The following is a 19,902-nucleotide window of genomic DNA, read 5'->3' as shown; positions in this document are numbered from 1 at the left end:
ATGGTCTTTCTTTTTTGTTAAACCAGTTTTGCCTGAAGTTTTTGAAGTTTTTTAGTCTTTTAAAATCATCTTTTTGACTTTGTTGATTTTTATCTACTGTATCTGTGTTTTCTATTTTACCGATTTCTGCTTTTATCTTTGTTATTTCCTCTTTTTCATGTTTTTGGGTTTAATATGCCATTCTTTTTTTTTTTTTTTTTTTTGCGGTATGTGGGCCCCTCACTGTTATGGCCTCTCCCATTGCGGAGCACAGGCTCCGGACGCGCAGGCTCAACGGCCATGGCTAACGGGCCCAGCCGCTCCACGGCATGCGGGATCCTCCCGGACTGGGACACGAACCCGCATCCCCTGCATCAGCAGGCGGACTCTCAACCACTGCGCCACCAGGGAAGCCCTAATTTGCCATTCTTAATCTAACTTCTAGAGATGGATACTTAGATCATTGGTTTCAAACTTTATTCTTTTTTTTATTTTTTAAAATTTTGGGGAGGACTTCTCTGGTGGCGCAGTGGTTAAGAATCCACCTGCCAGTGCAGGGGACACAGGTTCGATCTCTGGTCTGGGAAGATCCCACATGCCTCAGAGCAACTAATCCTGAGCGCCACAACTACTAAGCCCTGCGCTCTAGAGCCAGGGAGCCACAACTACTGAAGCCCGCATGCTGCAACTACTGAAGCCCACACGCCTAGAGCCCGTATTCCACAACAAGAGAAGCCCCCGCTCGCCACAACTAGAGAATGCCCGCATGCAGCAACGAAGACTCAATGCAGCCAAAAAATGAAATTAAAAATTAAAAAAAATTTTGGCCACACGACACGGCATGCAGGACCTTAATTCCCCGACCAGGGACCACCAGGGAAGTCTCTCAAGCTTTAGTCTGTCCTTAAATATTCATTTAAGGCTATAGATTTTCCTTACAGCAAGTCTGTATCAGCATTCTAGGTGTTTTTATGTGTAGTGTTTTTTTTCTATTTATTTCAAAATATTTGGCAATTTCCATTTTGATTTTTTTTGTTACTGTTTAGAAGTGTATTTCTCAATTTCCAAGCGTCTAGGAATTTTCTAGTTGTCTTCTTATAACTAATTTCTACCTTAATACTCCTATGACCAGAGAATCTATTATGTTATTTTTATTAATACTTGCTTTTGCCCTAGCAAATTATAAATTTCAGTAAATCTTTTTCATTAACATGAAAGGAATATTTATTCTGCAGTTTTTGCTGACAGATACTATGTAATGACATTAGGTCAAGGTGGTTAATTGTAAAAATCTCTATAACCTTACCAATTTTCTTGTCACCTTGTTCTATCAGTTACTTAGACAAGTGTATTAAATCTCCTACTGTCACTGTGGTTTTATTTATTTATCCTTTTAGGTCTGTCAGTTTTTGCTTTAGATATTTTGAGACTAGGGTATTTAAAATATGCAAATTTAGAACTGTTATATATATCTAGTGAACTTAACCCATTACCATTTAGAAATGTCTTTATTTCTAAATATTCCTCTTACCTTAACGTCTGCTTTGTCTGATATAAGCATAGATATGCTAGCATTGTTTTGCATGGTATATCGTGTTAGGTCCTTTTCCTTTCAGTCTTCTTTTTTTTTATATTTAAGATGTGTCTCTTGTAAGCAGCATATCCAGTCTGACATTTTCTTTTATTTGAATTGGTTTGTTTTCATTTAATTTAAATTAATACTTATTTGATTTTAATCTGCCATTTTTCTATCTCCTCTGTATTTATGCTGCCTGTTATATGTTCCCTTTTCTCTCCTTTTTGGACACCTTTTGGGTTCACTAATTCTTTTTAATTTCATTTTTAATTCCATTAGCTTATAAATTATACATATCTTTTTTTACTGTTTTTCTCAGGGTTACCCTAGAGATTAAACATACCTTTTTGGCTGATTAAATCTTAACTAGTATTTTACTACTTTCCTATTTAAGGACCTTGGCACACTTTAGTATTTTAATATCCCCTCCAACCTTTTGTGCAAATTTTGGTTTATATTTTAATATCATATATAGGCGTACCTCATTTTATTGTGCTTTTGCAAATACTGTCTTTTTCATAAATTGAAGGTTCGTGCCAACCCTGCAGCTAGCAAGTCTATCAGCACCGTTTTTCCAGCAGCGTTTGCTCAGTTCATGTCTCTGTGTCACATTTTGGTAATTCTTGCAATATTTCAAACCCTCCACCAGCAAAAAGATTGTGACTTGCTGAAGGCTCATATGATGGTTAGCATCTTTAAGCAATAAAATATTTTTTAATTAAAGTATGTACATTTTTTTTTAGACATAATGTGGTTGCACACTTAGGAGACTATAGTATAGTATACACATAACTTTTATATCACTAGGAAACCAAAAAATTTCTGTGATTTGTTTTATTGCAATATTTGCTTTATTTTGGCGGTCTGGAACTGAACCTGCAATATGTCTGAGATATGCCTCTGTGTGTGTGTGTGTGTGTTTCCGTAATATATTTTTATTTTTGTATTATCAAGTCCATATTCTTTTATTGTTCTTTTGTTTTGTATTTGTTTCTTCTTTTTTGGCATGCTGCGTGGCTTGTGGGATCTTAGTTCCCCGACCAGGGATCGAACCCGCACCCTCAGCAGTGAAAGTGCGGAGTCCTAACAACTGGACCACCAGGGAATTCCCAATATTCTTTTAACTTTATCCACATATTTACCCTTTCTACTGCATCTTCCTGAAACTTTCTGCCTCCATCTGTGATCATTTTCCTTCTTCCCAAAGAACCCCCTTTACTTTTTTCTTTTCTGTGAGTCAGTAGATGACAAATTCTTCCTGTTTTTGTTTGTTTGAAAATATCTTTTCTTTATCTTTTTACTTGAAAAGCATACTTACACTAATTCTAGAATTACACACGTTTATTTTCTTTCAGTAATTAAAGTTATTTCATTGTATCTAACTTCCATCTTGTCTCTTAACAGTTCTGGGTAATTCTCAGCTATCATATCTTTAGATATTGCTCCTGCCCTACTTACTCTTTTCTTCTAACATTGAAATAACACATATGTTAGAACTTTTCAACATAATTTATGTCTCTTATGTTCTTTTATTTTCCTTCTTTTTGACTTTCTGTGCTTCAGCTTAGATATTTTCTTCTACCCTATCTTCTAGTTCATTAATTTTCTACTCAATCATATGTAATATCTATGAAACCCCTCCTCTGAGTTCCTAGATTCTTTTTTTTTTTTTGACTACACCTCACGACATGTGGGATCTTAGTTCCCTGACCAGGGATCAAACCCATGCCACCTGCAGTGGAAACATGGAGTCTTAACCACTGGATTGCCAGGGAATTCCCCTAGCTTCAGTTTTTAAAATATTTTTATAGAATTTACATCTAGTTCCTTTTCATAGTTGTCTGCTGAAATTCTCAATCATACTTCTGAGTTTCTTAAACATCTTAATTATAGTTATTAAATTAAATATCTGTGTTTGAGTACCCCATTACTTGGGTCTTCTGTGGGTCTGTTTCTTTTGCCTATTTTTCTTCTTGGTATCGAGTTACATCACTCTTCTCCTATATGTGTATATTTTTTAAAAACTGGACATATTTATTTGAAAATCTATAGCGCCAATTTGAAATCTTGGATGGTGTCTTCCTTTAGAGAAGATTTATTTATGTTTCTGGTAGGCAGTTAGGCTAAGGGTACTAACACTTTGAGATCAATTTAATCCAGTGTGGAAATATTTGAAGCTGTGCTGAAGTCTCTATAAAGGTTTGTCTGTTTCCAGTTTATCTTTAGTGTGTAGTCCCTTGGAGTCCCAACAAAAGCCTGGGGTATTTGCTTCTGTTTTAGTGGGTCCTACATTTCAATTTTCATCCCTTCCCACTTCAAAGTCATAAGTATGTCAGAAGTTTTGCTCAGCTTCTCATCCTGTCAGCCACTAATTTCAGAATGAGTAGCCCCAAGAGCCAGGACTGCCTTTCTAGGTTTTCCTTCTTTCCCAGTCTTTGCCTTGCAATTTCTTACTACGCTTACTGAGTCTCTAGTACCTTAAGACAGCTTGTTGTTTGTTAGTTGGCTTCTATATTTTGTCCTGCTTTTCTGGTTGTTCTTAGTGTAAGGATAACTAAAAACATCTTGGTCTACCATTGTTGGAAAGGGAAGTACATTCTTGATAGTCTGGTAGTGTTTATTTTGGGGAATGTTAAAATGGTGGTTGATTTGTTTTAATTTCACTTTTATTTTGAAACAACACCAAACTAAAAGAAAAGTTTCAAGGACAGCACAGAGAGCTTTTTGTTTGCCTGAACCATATGAGTAGTAGGTTGCTGACTCAATGCCCCCATCACTTCTGTATACTTTAGTTTGTATTTCCTATAAACAGGACATTCACTTATAAAGCCACAATACAACCATCATAACTGATAGATTAACACCTTGTGTTTACTCCTGTCAATCATCAGACACCATTCAAGTTTTGCCACTTGTCCTAACATCATTTATTTTAGGAAAGTATCCAGGTCACGGTCACCTTTATAGAAAATTATAGCCGTCAGAGTCATGTTGCATGTAGTTATTATATTATTAGTTATTATGTCTCTTCAGTCTCTTTCTCTTTGGAAGAGTTCCTTAGTCTTCTCTTGACTTTTGTAATATTGACACTTTTAGAGTATAGGCTGGTTATTTTGTAGAAATTCCCTCAGTTTGCATTTGTCTGATGTTTCTTAATTCTATTCAGGTTATTCATTTTTGGCAGGAATATCTCAGAAATGATGCTGTATTCTACCCATTGCATCTTATCAGGTGGCACACAGTTTCAGTTTGTCTAATACTGATGATAATCAATTTGATAATTTATTAATATTTATGGTAATTTGATCGCCAGAATTATTCTCTGTGGTGACTCTTTTTCTTTACAATTAATTAGTATTTTTTGAGGAGGTTCTTTGAGACTATGTAAATATCCTTTTCTTCAACAAACTTTCAAAGTATTTATTTATATCACTGTAAACTCACAGTGTCCTATTTTACTCAAAGAGTTAACACCATTATTTTGATGCTCAAGTTGTCCAAAATCTGTTTGGTGGGAGCCCTTCCAAGCTGGCCACTGTGTCCTTTAGACATGGCCCCATCTGCCTTTGAACACTTTCTTACTTTCTGGCATCACCAGATGTTCTCGGCTTATTTGGTAGTTTGTCTTAGCCCTGGTTCTGTTGTCTGGAGAATGGTATTATGAACCAAAGATCAGGATGCCAAGTGTGCTCATTGCAGGTGGGGTATTACTAACCCTAGACTCTCTCATTGGGCAGAGCTAGAGAGTACACACACACACATATTTTACATCTGTATTTATTTCTGTGTCTGTCTATATATGTTGCAAACTTTAAATTTATACCCATACTTTAATTCCAATACAACATCAGAGTTCTTTCTAGCTTTCTTTTAGTATTTGTGTCCTTAATAATAATGCCCTTGACTAGTAGTGAGAAACCTGGCTCCCACTATCTTTAATATATTTAGTTTTTTGCTCAGTCTCTACATATGTAATAAATTTCTCATCTCTGCTGCCCCTTTACCTGTGGAAATGCTCTACTCACTCCTCTCTGGCTCTGATATACTGTATTATGTTGGGCTACCCCTCTGTGACCTGTCACCCCACCCAGGCTCTGACTCCTTGCCAGTATACTCCCTCACATGGATTCACACTCAGAATCCATCACTTTGTGCCAGATTGTTTCTGTGACCCCGCTAGAAAGATCTCTTTACCCTGCTGGGATTACAACATCCCACACTCCTACGTGAATGGCTTCCTAATTCTGCCCTTACATCGCTGCTTTCCTCACTCCACTTGAGTCAGTATACTTTTAAAATAAAGACCTAAAAACTGTGTTTGATATGGCTACTCTGTTAGTTGCATTTCACTCTATTGGGAAGGTGTGTCTTATGGACCAGATTGTGGTCTATCTTGGTAAATTTTACATGTGAGCTTGAGAAGTGTATTCTGCTGTTGTTAGATGAAGTAGTCGTTAGATGTCAATTTATATCCAATTGATTAATGATGTTGAGTTCAACTATGTCCTTACTGATTTTCTGCCTACTAGATCTGTCCATTTCTGATAGAGTGGTGTGAAGTCTTCAGCTATGATAGTGGATTCATCTATTTCTCCTTGCAGTTTTATCAGTTTTTGCCTCATGTAGTTTAATGCTCTGTTGATAGGCACATGCATATTAAGGATTGCTATGTCTTCTTGGAGAATTGACTCCTTTCTCATTATGTGTTGCCCTTTTTTATCCCTAATAACTTCCCTTGCTTTGAAGTTTACTCTGTCTGAAATTAATATAGCTACTCATGCTTTCTTTTGATTAGTGTTAGCATAGTATATTTTCTCCATCCATTTACTTTAATTTATATGTGCCTTTATTAAGTGGGTTGCTGCTGTAGAAGTAGCCAATATGCTTAACATCATTAGCCATTAGAGAGATACAAATGCAAACCACAATCAGGGGAATTTCCTGGCAGTCCAGTGGTTGGGACTCTGCGCTTTCACTGCTAAGGGCCTGGGTTCAATCCCTGGTCGGGGAACTAAGATCCCGCATGCTGTGCAGTGTGGCCAAAAAAACACCCCCCAAACCCCCCGCCCCCCCCACAATCAGATATTACTTCATGCACACTAGGATGTCTATAATAAAAATATACAGAAAACAGTATGGTAGTTCCTCAAAATACTAAAATATGATCCAGCAATTCCACTTGTGAGTATAAACACAAAAGAAATGAAAGCAGGGACTCAGATAATTTTACACCAACGTTCATAGCATTATTCACAATAGCCAAAAAGTGGAAACAGCAACACATGGTCCATCAATAGATGAATACATAAACAAAATGTAGTATATACATACAGTGGAATGAAATTCCTTAAAATGGAATGAAGTTCTGATACATGCTACCACATCGATGAACCTTGGAGGCATTATGCTAAGTGAAATAGCCAGATACAAAAAGACAAATGTTATGTGATACGACTCATTTTAGTTGCCTGGAATAGTCAAATATACAAAGACAGAAAGTAGAACAGTGGTTATCAGGAGCTGGTGGAAGGAGGGAATTAGAAGTTATTATTTAATGAATGCAGACTTTCAGTAAGGGATGAAAAACAAGTTCTAGATAATGGTGGTGGTTGCACAACAGTGTGAATGCACTTAATGCCACTGAACTGTACACTTGAATATGGTTAAAATGTACTTAACATGTATTTTATGTTAAGTATATTTTACCACAATAAAAACAAAAGAAAAAATATAATAATATGTTTCCAAGGATGTGGAGAAATTAGAACCCTAATACAATGCTGGTGGGAACGTAAAATGGTGCAGTCACTTTGGAAAACAGTCTGGTAGTTCCTCAAAAAGTTAAACATCAAATGGACAAAGGCCTTGAATAGATATACAAATGGCCAATAAGCATATGAAAAGATGCTGGTCTTATATTCTTTTATTAGATGGTCAGTCAGGTGTGGCTACAAGAATCAGAGGAGAGACTCAGGAATACAAAGTTTCTGGTACTCACAGGTCTAGAGAGAGGAGCCCATGCAGGGCTACATGAGAAAGCCGCCAGGGTGGTCAGGAGGCAGAAGACAGGAACAAGGGGAAGGTTTAAGTCAGAAACTTAATTGAGATTTCCAAGGAAATGGCAAGACAGGGCAGGGTGAACAGTTTAAGACTGGCTATTTTTAGTGATTTTGGTGGGCTGTGGGCTATAGGGATGGTCCCTACTTACCTGGTACTTGACTTGGGATGATTAAGGCAAAGGAATATTGTCTACTGTGGTATAGGGGACAGATAGAGGAGGTTTGGCCCTGGATTATTGGTTAATTTGTATAACAAAAATATCCTTCAGGTGAGGCCCTTTTCTATCTCTAAGAATTGGCTAGTCCTGGAGGGGCAGTCTCTAACCAGAAAGGTTTTGTTTTGGTTTGCTTTTTAATGATGGCAAAACATCATAGTGTACAATACAGTGCTCAGTATCACTAGTCATTAGGGAAATGCAAAGCAAAATCACAGTGAGATATACCTCTTCATGCCCACTGGGACAGCTACTATTTTAAAAAGCAAGGAAAGGAAATTACAAGTGTTCGTGAGGATGTGGAGAAATTGGAACCCCCATGCATTGCTGCTGGGAATGTAAACTGACGCAGCCACTTTCTGACAGCTCCTCAAAAAGTTAAACATAGAATTACCACATGACCCAGCATTCTGCTTCTAGGTATATACCCAAAAGGATTGAAAGCAAGGACTCAAACAGATTTTTGTACACCTGTGTTCATGGCAGCATTATTCACAATAGCCAAATGGTGGAAAAAACCCAAATGTCCATTGATGGATGAATGGATAAACAGGTGATATCCACACAATGAAATATTGTTCAGCCTTTAGAAGAATGAAATTCTGGTACATGCTTCAACTTGGATGAAAATTGAAAACATTACACTAAGTGAAATAAGCTAGACACAAAAGGATAAATAGTGTATAATACTCTACTTATATGAGATGCACAGAATAGGCAAATTCATAGAAAAAAATCAGATTATCAGGGGCTGGGCCATGATTTTATTTCTATAAAGTTCAAAGTTACTCTTATTGGAGGAGATAAAACTTTTTGACTAGAAGGAGGCACAAGAGAGGCTGCTGGGTCATGTTCTATTTCTCAATCTATGTTCATTCTGTAAAATTTCATTGAGCAGTTCAGCCACAATTTGCACATTTTCCTTTATATGTTATACTTTAATTAAATTGTACTTAAAATCAGGAGGGGAAAAGATATCTGAATTTCAGTTTTTAAATGCCAGAGTAAAAGATAGTCGTTTTCTTCTTATCTTGGAAATCATCTAAACACAATAACCATAACAAGAAATAGAGACATAAATTCTATGTTTGACACTTGGAGAAATCCACAGCCCCAAACCACAAGACACTGAGGAAGAGTAGACAAATACAGTGAAGAGAAAACAAAAATAAGAGGGATTGTTGAGAGAAGACATTAAGGAATGATCAACCAATGCAGTGAAGGTCGAGGAAAGGTGAGGGGGACACCCAATGTGGATGCTTTTAGGCAAGAACACAGGTTTCTACAGAATTGGCAAGCACTGAGGGCAAAACCAACAGTCTTTTTTTTTTTTTTTTTTCGCGTTACGCGGGCCTCTCACTGTTGTGGCCTCTCCCGTTGCGGAGCATAGGCTCCGGACGTGCAGGCTCAGCGGCCATGGCTCACGGACCCAGCCGCTCCGCGGCATGTGGGATCTTCCCGGACCGGGGCACGAACCCGTGTTCCCTGCATCGGCAGGCGGACTCTCAACCACTGCGCCACCAGGGAAGCCCCCAACAGTCTTTTTTTTTTTAACTGGCGCTGGAAACCAATTTATTTAACCTGAAAAGTCAGGGACAGAAGTGACAGCGTCTGTGGGTAAAAATCAACAGTCTGTAACAAGAACAGTACACAGCCAAGTTCCAATAGCTTCCCTAGACAGGGTTTGGCATGAAATATCACAAAACAGGGAAGATGGGGACTAAACACAGACCTTTTAAACCATATTTGTATAATGCTGTTGTAAAGTCGGTTGAAGGAGAGTTTTAGCAATGAAAGCAGCTTTGCAGTGTGGATCTTTGTTAGTTGTAGAAAAGTAAAGGTAAAAAACCCAATTCTCACACACAATCTGTATCATAAAGAGAATTCCTACTAACCTAGAATGTAGCCCTGGGCCTTCCCCAATGTGAACCTCTTATAAATATTTGACATATGAACAACTCTTCTCTTTCAAAAATGAATAATAAGGCAAAAAGGGATCAGCACCAGATGAAAATTTGACCAAGCATGTAGCCCTGAATTTAAAAAAAATAATGAAAAAAATCACCTTTAACAATTATTATAATTATTATTAATTATATAGAAGGAGATATGAAGCAGGGCATGTATGTGTTGTTTGCAGTTTTGATACAGGAGACAAGATTTGTCTCCTACCGAGACTTATGAGGAGAGGCATTTCCTAAATGTAGGAAGGGGATTCAAATCCTGGGCAGCCACAGAGAGTAAAACTACTGCTATGTGGAGATGTACAGCGGGAGAAATACATGCACACACAGGGTTTGGTCTCCTTTTCACTGATTTCAACACTTACCAATCTCTGTTAAGTAAATCAGATTTTACTTTATGCTTTAAGGAAACTTTGAACGCTTTCTTTCTGCCCCAGTACTGATTTTGAGCTCTTCAATCTAGTTAAACTAAATATCTTAACAGAGTGAAGGTGTGACATACTTCCTTGTTCTTAGCCTCCCCTTTTCTTTACAGGTCTGCTTCTCTACACAGAATATGATTGTTCTAGCCTTGCTTTCCTTTTCTCATTGTGTCCATTTTATTCATTTATTTATTTATTTATGGCTGCGTTGAGTCTTCATTGCGGTACGCGGGCTTCTCATTGCGATGGCCTCTTGTTACGGAGCACAGGCTCTAGGTGCGCAGGCTTCAGTAGTTGTGGCATGCAGCCTCAGTAGTTGTGGCGCACGGGCTTAGTTGCTCTGCGGCATGGATATTCCCGGACGAGGGCTCGAACCCATGTCCCCTGCATTGGCAGGCGGATTCTTAACCACTACACTACCAGGGAAGCCCCCGATTTTTAAAAAAGAAAATAAGGCAAAGCACTTGTATCTGCAGCATGCTTTTTTTTTTTTTGGCTACTTGGCACCAATTGGTTCCTTCATGAACATTTCAAAGTGCAATTAAGCAAAAGGGAACACTTTTTCAAAAAGCTATGTAATTTCTAATCAAAAAATAATTTAAAATTCTTGAATCCTTTTATTTCCAACAGTAGAACTGAATAGAATGAATAACAGTATTCTATAAGGTAATGTATCTGTAGCCCTGAAGGGTCAGCAGGTTCACATCAGGGAGGGCCAGATGGAGTTGCTTCTTCTGCTTCTCTGCTCAATGTATACTGTAAGTTGGCCTCAGAAACTGTTCTCAGTCCATCATCTGTAAAAATGGAGACCACTATGAAAGGATCTCTTCATTTATTTCTTTTTTTTTTTTGCTGTACACGGGCCTCTCACTGTTGTGGCCTCTCCGGTTGCGGAGCACAGGCTCCGGACACGCAGGCTCAGCGGCCATGGCTCACGGGCCCAGCTGCTCCGCGGCATGTGGGATCTTCCCAGACCGGGGCGCGAACCCACGTCCCCTGCATCGGCAGGCGGACTCTCAACCACTGCGCCACCAGGGAAGCCCTATTTCTTTTTTTTATATTTCTTTTTTATCTATTCATCCCTGGATCCAGGATATACAGATGATTAAGGGTTTATCCTTCTCCTTAAGAAGTATGCTGAAAATAGATCTGTAATTAACTATAATTCAACGTGATAACTGCCATAAAAGTAGGGTATTTGGGATGCCATGTGGACACAGAAATGGCACTACTGGATTCTCATGTTTAAAGGATAACTAAAAGTTCCCTAGTTTGAGAAAAGAAGGAAAAAGCACCCCAGTGAAGGAAATTGATGAAATTATTATTGACTGTACTTGTATGTATGAACTATCCTTCATTGTTTCTGCAAACTATGTTCATTACGTTTACCTTTGAATAGAAATGACTTAGCATTCTTGCCTGATAAGTGTCCCATAGTAAAATGATGTGATTTCTTAATCATTCTGCATGCTCAACTTTTCTCCCCAGGAAATCAAAGTCCTAATGCTATAATTGCTATATTTATACTCCTTTCTGTAGAGGTTCCTATAGTTACATGTTCACAATTCAATTTACATTCCAATCCATCATGTCCAACTTCACCCAAAAGTCAATACACTTTTTTTAAAAAACATTATTGGAGGAGCAGATCATGCTTCTGAGCTGATTAATATTTTTTCTTCTTGATATAGGGAGTATAGTATTAATAACATTTCTCTGTTGTTTCTAGCACAAGATTATTGAATGCTTCAGGAGCCCAGTCTGAGACTTGCAAAGCTGCCAAAATATTTTAAGACAAATGAGAATATGTAAACATACATGTTATCAGCTGTTTCATATTTGTGTTTTAGAGATAATGAGTCTCTAGTGGGCCACAAGAGCCCAATGGGATTAAAGATGTAAATTTCAAAATCTAGATTCCTTCCTACATTATCATATCTGGCTGGAGTTGTGTTTTCTCTGCATGTGAAACTATCAAGTCATTGTTTCTCAAGGGGGAATGCTTTGTCTATTAATAAAAATAATGAATTGCATAACAAATAACAGCAGGCCAAGCATGGACCAATAATGAAAATTTGTCATGAACTGAGGATTATGAATAATCCAATTCTGTGCACTTGAGCACACTTGGAAAGAGGATGGCAAGAAGGAAGAGGGAAGGGAGGGAAGGAAGGGAGAGAGGGAGGGAGGGAAGAGAAGGAGGGAGGGAGAGAGGAAGGATTAACTATATTATAGAGTTTACAGTGAGTTTACAGAAAGGAGGAATAAATTAGGTCTGAGCTTACAGTGAAATTTGAATTCACAACCAGGGGTTATGAGACTAATCTTTTAACCCTTGGAGAGCAAGAGCGAGAGCGAGCAAGCGAGCGAGCGAGCTAGAGAGAGAGAGAGAGAAAGTGTGTGTGTGTGTGTGTGTGTGTGTGTGTGTGTGTGTGTACACATATGTGTATATGTACCTACACTTGAGCAAAACAATTTATATGTACACACACTTCGAAGAAAACAACGAGCAAAAGCAACACCTTAAAGTCTGCAGTGCGCATAGTGTGGTCATTAGTATGTATTTCTGGAGATTGTTTAAAATTCTCTTATTTTGAAAGAATGTTTTGAGTTAAATCAGCAATTGGCACTTCACAGCCTACAGGCCAAATTTGGCCTGCCACTTGTTTTATAAATAAAATTTTTGTAGAACACACTACACTTATTTATTTACATATTGTCTATGTCTGCTTTCACGCTACACAAGCCGAGTTGAATAGTTGGGAAAGTGACTGTAGCCCACAAAGCATAAAGTATTTACTCTCTGGCCTTTTGCAGAGTAGGATGCCAACCCCTGAGTTTAATCCTCAATTTCAGCCCCTTCACAAATTATATATTTCTTATAATCTAATGAGCTTTCTAAGGCTAATATATTTGTTCTGTTGAAAATTGTTTTGATCTCTCTGATTTTTTCCCAACTTTTTCATACTTATAGAAAAATCTAGAAAACATCTATATACTGTAACAGATTCATTAGTTAAAATTTTGCCATATTTGCTTCATCTCTCTATGTACATGTATACACACATGATTTCTTTGTTTTGTTTTTTTTTTTTGCTGTTGAATTATTTGAAAGTTGCAGATATTATGCTCCTTCAGCACACATCTCTAAGAATAAGAGCATTTCCTACATAAGTCATTGTTTTAAAATTTAAAGATACATGTACGGGCTTTTTGTTTATGTGTAAGAACTATTTCATTTCTATAGCATTTTATTCAACCCTGTGTTCCTATTTATAAATGGGAATTCCAAGTATCGTAATTATTTAGCTATTGATTATAACCTGAATAATGGTCCTCTAAAGATTTCCATGTCCTAATCCCTGGAATCTGTAAACACGTTCATTACCTTATATGGCAAAAGGGACTTTGTAGATGTAAGTAAGGAATCTTAAATGAAGAGATTATCCTGTATTACCTGGGTGGGCCCAGTGTAATCACAAGGGTCCTTATAAGAGGGAGGCAGGAGAGTTAAAAGGCAGAGAAGGTGATATGACATTGGCAGCAAAATCAGTGAAAGAAATGTGACAGCGTTACGCTTCTAGCATTGAAGATGGCGAGGCTAAGAATTTTCAAACCCATTTCAAAACCAGCAACTCATGGCTCCTTTTTTTTTTTTAAACAATGTTTCCCTCAATATCTCTCTTCTCTTGCATACTTTATTATAATTATCAAGAAGAAACCTAGTGATACCTTCAGTACTTTGCTTGGAAGTTTCCTTCGCTGCTTCAGTACTTTGCTTGGAAGTTTCCTTAGCTGGACCATCCAGTTTGTTTGGTTCATTTTCTACTTTCTGTATAACTACAGGTGACAGGGTTGGTAAACTTTCTGTTACTGTGTTATAAGACCCCCCTGCCTCTAGTGTCTAATCAGGTGTCCCTACATTCCTTAAAACCTGCACAGGTGGCCTCCTCAAAGTCTAAAATCTACTGTCAATTCATGTCCATTTAGACTTTTACTGCTGCTCCCCTTAAAGTCCCTCTAGCTACCTCCTCCTGCCCAGTTCCAAAACTTCTGCCACGTTTTAGGTGTTTGTTACGTTATCACCCTGCTTATGACACCAAAATCTGTATTAGTTATTTACTTAGCCATAGCAAATTACCCTATAATTTAGGGTAATTAGCTTAAAACAACAAATTATTATCTCACAGTTTCTGTAGATTAGGAATCCAGGTGCAGTTTATCTAGATACCTTGGGTCAAGGTCTTTCATGAGGGTGTGGTCAAACCGTGAGCTAGGACTGCAGTCATCTCAAGGTTCAATTGGGAGAGGATCCCTTTCCAAACTCCCTCCTGTGAGTGTGGGCAGGCCTCAGGTCCTTGCTGGCCATTGGCTGGGCATATCAGTTCTTTTGCCACTTGGGCCTCTATAAGGCAGTTCACAGCATGCAGCTGGCTTCCTTCCAATCAAATAAGCAAGAAAAAGTACCCAAGACAGAAGAAACACTTTTGTGACCTAATCTCAGAAATAACATCCCGTCACTTTTGCCATATTCTAGTTGTTAGAAGCAAGTCACTAGATCCAGCTCACACTTAAAGGAAGGGGATTACACATGTCATGAATACCAGAAGCAGGGATCATGGGGGCTCAGTCTCAGGGAGTGTGGCCACAAACACTTTTAGCATGAAAATAATTTAGAAAAAGTTTAATATTCTCCGTAAGATCAAGCCAGATTCAGAATTAGGCCTCATAACATGTCTGACACTTTCTCCTGTAAATTGTAGAAGCTTGACTGTCTGAAACCCTTGGGGAACCCGTCATTCTAGAAAGTCAGGTTTCTGGAGAGATTTGTCCCATTTAAGACCAAACCTTAATATTTTGGTGTAGAATTCCTCTGCATTTTGATGACATATTTCTTTACCTTCTTAAATAAATACTTGATCATAATTAAAATTTTCATTTCATCCAAAGGAAATTATGTGTTATAAAGAGAAAAATGCCCATCTTCTCTTTATATAGGATATAGAACTGTTGGTCCCTTTCTTAAAAAAGGCTTCCTGTCTGCCTTTTATAATTTCTGTGTCTTCCTTTGTTTCATTTGTCACTTCTCAGTTATCAGTACTTGCCCATTGCCTTCCTGTTTGCTGTATCTGATTGCTACAGGTTGAGACCAGATAACTTACGATGGTTAAAACCGTGTAAAGGAAAAGGGACCTAATGGAGGACTGTATCTGCAGTCTGCAAGTGTGTTAACTGGATCTGCAGTCTGCAAGTGGCCTGAGAACAAGTAACAAGAATGATGCAGGGCTTCCCTGGTGGCGCAGTGGTTGAGAGTCTGCCTGCCAATGCAGGGGACACGGGTTCGTGCCCCGGTCCAGCCTGCGCGTCCGGAGCCTGTGCTCTGCAACGGGAGAGGCCACAACAGTGAGAGGCCAGTGTACCGAAAAAAAAAAAAAAAAGAATGATGCATTGCTTGCTTCAGCCAGTATTCAGAACCCCTTCTTTCTTGGGTTTTTGAAACTTCACAGGCAGCTTAGATAAATTCTCCTCCCTTCTCTAGCTCTGTAGCCTAGGTAGTTCCACGATTGAAGGCTTCGCTTATAACAGAGTTAATTATACCTCACTCCAGAAATTTGAATCTGACTTTAGTCTATAAACCCAAAACAACAAATACAATTTACTTTTCTATTTAAGTTATTTCTTTTGAAATGGTATACGTCACCAGCCAAAGCCTCTCAACTGGAAGCGTGCTATCACCGTCACAAGTAAAAGCTATAAGGCAGGGTTAAATATGCGGAGCTCACTTTTTTTTTTTTCCGGTACACGGGCCTCTCACCGCTGTGGCCTCTCCTGTTGTGGAGCACAGGCTCCGGACGCGCAGGCTCAGCGGCCATGGCTCACGGCCCCAGCCGCTCTGTGGCATGTGGGATCCTCCTGGACCAGGGCACGAACCCGTGTCCCCTGCATCGGCAGGCGGACTCTCAACCACTGCGCCACCAGGGAAGCCCTCACATTTTTATATGCATTTCTTTTAGACCTTGTTTAGTGTTTTGCTCTGTGAGAAGATCAAGAGCAGTGTGGTAATCTTTATAAATTGCTAGACACAGACCAGGAGGCCTGCTCGAGGGGGCAAGGGTGGAACTGAGAAAGGATTCCTTGTGGTATTCAGGCTTTGAGAAACTTCTTTCAGAATCGCAAAATGTTAGAGCTTGTAAGGGAGTGGTTAAAAAAAAAACCCTTAGTCCTTTTCCCTCAGCTCCAGTGTCTTGCACATAGTTAACAATACAGCTCAAGTTTTTGGGAAGTACACATCTCTCCTTCTTATCTTTTTTCTCTGCATAACATAGAATTCCTTTTCCAGTAATAATGTGTTCCTTTACTTAGCAGTCTTATAAATAGTGGTTTCCAGCTTCTGCAAAGCTTTCAGCCACACGTTGCTCACATGGACCTCAGAGAACATACATACTATGAGTACACCCTCACCACATGTTTCTTTAAAACTAAGTACTATTGGGTCCTTTAATTTTAGCATCTCTTCTTCTCCTTTTCTATCTCCAGCTTTGCAGAGACCACCAAACTAGAGACCCCAAACCCGTTTGTCACCACTAAAACGTAATATATGAAGATGGAAAGCTGTTGTAGGAATAGTAAATGACTTAGCAGAGTGGAAGATAGCTGAATTTATATGCCTGAAAAGAGGGGGATGCAAGCAAGCAGAGGAACAAGAAACAAGCCAGTTCACCCTGAACCCTACAAAAGTTCAGGGATTTGGAAACATCAGGTATTAGGGGAGGGGGATGAGGTCTGATACTAAAAAGAGAGAGATCAAAAGTCTGTATAGAGCAGTTAGACTTCCAGATCACCACCCTTCCCCTCCCCTTGCAGAAGAAGTACATTCTCTTAGAGGGAAAATAGGGACATTAGGAATAGAGTTAGGGCTCCAAATTGAAAACCAGAGCGTTAAGTGAAAGTCTGCTTTCTGAAAAAATAAATTATCATTAGATGATGCCTCAATTCTCTACCTCTACCCAGCTGAAGAATGCTGGTACCAAGGTAAGAGATTGTGGTGCTTTCTCTATGTTCTTAACTACCCCCCAAAAAAAGCCTACAAACATGATACATGGAGAGCCCTGACCAAATAAAAGCTGGCTGAGGAAGTATACCTGCAGTTAGACTCAACCCTCATAAACGGAACTCTGCTTCATAGCCAAGACTCACTGGACGTTTGTAGAACTTCTCTAACATGAAAGAGACTAAAAGAAAGATGAAAAAGAACCTCAGAAGAAACAACATGTAAAGAGCAAAAGAAACGTAAATGAACTATAATTAACGTTCTTTAAAAGTAGAACAGGGACTTCCCTGGTGGCGCAGTGGTTAAGAATCCGCCTGCCAATGCAGGGGACACGGGTTCAAGCCCTATTCCGGGAAGATCCCAGATGCCGCGGAGCAGCTAAGCCCATGCACTACAACTGAGCCTGTGCTCTAGAGCCCGCGAGCCACAACTACTGAGCCCGCCTGCTGCAACTCCTGAAGCCTGCGCACCTAGAGCCCGTGCTCCGCAACAAGAGAAGCCACTGCAATGAAAAGCCTGCGCACCGCAACAAAGAGTAGCCCCTGCTCGACACAACCAGAGAAAACCCACACACAGCAACGAAGACCCAATGCAGCCATAAATAAATAAATAAATTTATTTAAAAAAAAACAACGTAGAACAAAAAGACAAAGAGATGACTTGGAGAGGAAAAAAAATTAGAGGCTTAATTCAAGTGGTCTAACATTTGACTAATCGGAGTCCAAGAAAAATAGAGAAAATGATGAGTGGGAAATTATCAAAGTAATAATTTAAGGATATTCCCAAGAACAGAAGGACATGCATCTCCAGTACCGATGAGTGAAGAAAATGAGCCTCATCAAGGCACCTTATCATAAAATTATAGAACCACCAGAGATAAAGAGAAAATTCTTAAATAGTGCAGAGTGAAAACAAAGGTCACATACAAAGGACCAGGAATTAGAATGATATCAGCCTTGTCAGCAGAAACATGGGAAAATAGAAGACAATGGAGCAATGCCATAATTTCAGAGAGAAAATTACTATATTCTAGAATTATATAACCAGATGAAGTTTCAGACAGGTGTTAGGATAAGATAAAGACATTTTCAGACATGCAAAAAGACAAATACTGTATATTATCACTTATACGTGGAACCAAAAAAAATAAAGCAAGCTAGAGAATATAACGAAAAGAAACAGACTCACAGAAATGGAAAACAAACTAGTGCTTACCAGTGGGGAGAGGGAAGGGGGGCGGGTCAAGATAGAGGTAAGGGATTAAAAGGTACAAACTACTATTGTAAAATAAGTTACAAAGATACATTGTACACCACAGGGAATATAACCAACATTTTATAATAACTATAAATGGAGTATAATTTTTAAAACTTGTGAATCACTATGTTGTACACCTGAAACTTATGTAATATTGTAAATCAACTGTACCTCAATTTTTTTTTTTTTGGATAGGAAAGTAGGATTTATTGATGGGCATGAGTAAGGAGGGGACAGCGCCAAGGCTGTCATGCGGGCAGGGCACGCCATTCGTCCAGGGGCCACGATTAGGGATGTATTTGACTCCACAGCCTTCTGGGATGAGCTGCTTTTCTGGCACCATGTTTTCAAGTTCATCTGCATTAAACTTAGTGAATCCCCACTTGGAGATGTGGATCTTCTGGCAGCCAGGGAACTTGAACTTGGCCCTGCAGAGGGCCTCAAGCACATGCTCCTTGTTCTGCATCTTGGTGCGGATGGACATTATGACTTAGCCTATGTGGACCCTGGCCACTGTGCCCTGGGGCTTTCCAAAGGCACCGCGCATACCCGTCTGGAGCCTAGAGTGGGGACAGCATGCCAGTTTTTAATGTCCACTGGAAAGGGCTGTCTCCAAGGTCCCTTAGGGCAACCCGTACAGGCAAAGGGCTGCATACACTACTGAGGAGGCTGCTGTTTGCAGCCATTGTGCACCGGGCCCCCATGGGGATATGCCTCAATTGAAGAAAAAGAAAGAAAGGGAAAATGGGGAAAATGGGCAAAAGATCTGAATAGACACACCTTGCTGAAGGAAAATATACCAATGGCAGCTAAGCATATGAAAAGGTGCTCAACATTGTATGTCATTAGGAAAATCCAAATTAAAGCAATGAGATACCGCTATGCACCTAGTAGAATGGCCAAAATTCAAAACACTGACACCACCATATCATTGTGAGGATGTGGAGTAACAGAAACCTCATACATTGCTGGTGGGAATGCAAAATGGTGCAGCCACTTGGAAGACAGCTTGGCAGTTCCTTATAAAATTAAACATACACTTACCTTGTAATCCAGCCATCACATTCCTTGGTATTTACCCAAATGAGTTGAAAACTTATGTTCACACAAAACCTGTACACAGATGTTTACAGCAGCTTTGTTCATAATTGCTACAACTTGTAATTTGTAAGCCACCAAGATGTCCTTCAGTAGGTGAATGGGTAAATAAATATCCAGGCAATGGAACATTATTCAGTGATTAAAAGAAGTGAGTTATCAAGTTGCAAAAAGACATAGAGGAACCTTAAGTGCATATTACTAAGTGAAAGAAGCCAATCAAAAGGCTGCATACTGTATGATTCCAACTCTATGGAGATAGTAAAAAGATTGGGAGAAGG

The 19,902-nt window shown here is 39.1% G+C and overlaps 1 protein-coding gene and 1 non-coding gene across 10 annotated transcripts in view; one reads left to right on the top strand and one right to left on the bottom strand.

Moving 5' to 3' along the window:
• Nucleotides 1-19,902, top strand: part of TPST1 (tyrosylprotein sulfotransferase 1) — a 185,529-nt gene that overhangs the window by 153,530 nt on the left and 12,097 nt on the right. For 2 of the 9 annotated variants that reach the window (XM_073792052.1, XM_019921878.3), the window contains one exon: nt 11,945-12,378. The exons of the other annotated variants lie outside the window; for them this stretch is intronic. In XM_073792052.1, coding sequence (XP_073648153.1) covers nt 11,945-11,958 — 14 coding nt within the window. In that variant the 3' untranslated portion in view covers nt 11,959-12,378. Of the gene's footprint in view, nt 1-11,944; nt 12,379-19,902 lie in introns of those variants that run through there. 9 annotated transcript variants of the gene reach the window in all.
• Nucleotides 19,128-19,258, bottom strand: LOC117308426 (small nucleolar RNA SNORA70). Its single transcript, XR_004522403.1, has one exon. It is a non-coding gene; the product is annotated as a small nucleolar RNA SNORA70 (small nucleolar RNA).

Source organism: Tursiops truncatus, chromosome 15 (genome assembly GCF_011762595.2).
Source record: "Tursiops truncatus isolate mTurTru1 chromosome 15, mTurTru1.mat.Y, whole genome shotgun sequence".
In the NCBI taxonomy this organism is placed as follows: Eukaryota; Metazoa; Chordata; class Mammalia; order Artiodactyla; family Delphinidae; genus Tursiops; species Tursiops truncatus.
The sequence above is the reverse complement of the archived record's forward strand: the minus strand, read 5'-3'. Positions and strand labels throughout refer to the sequence as shown.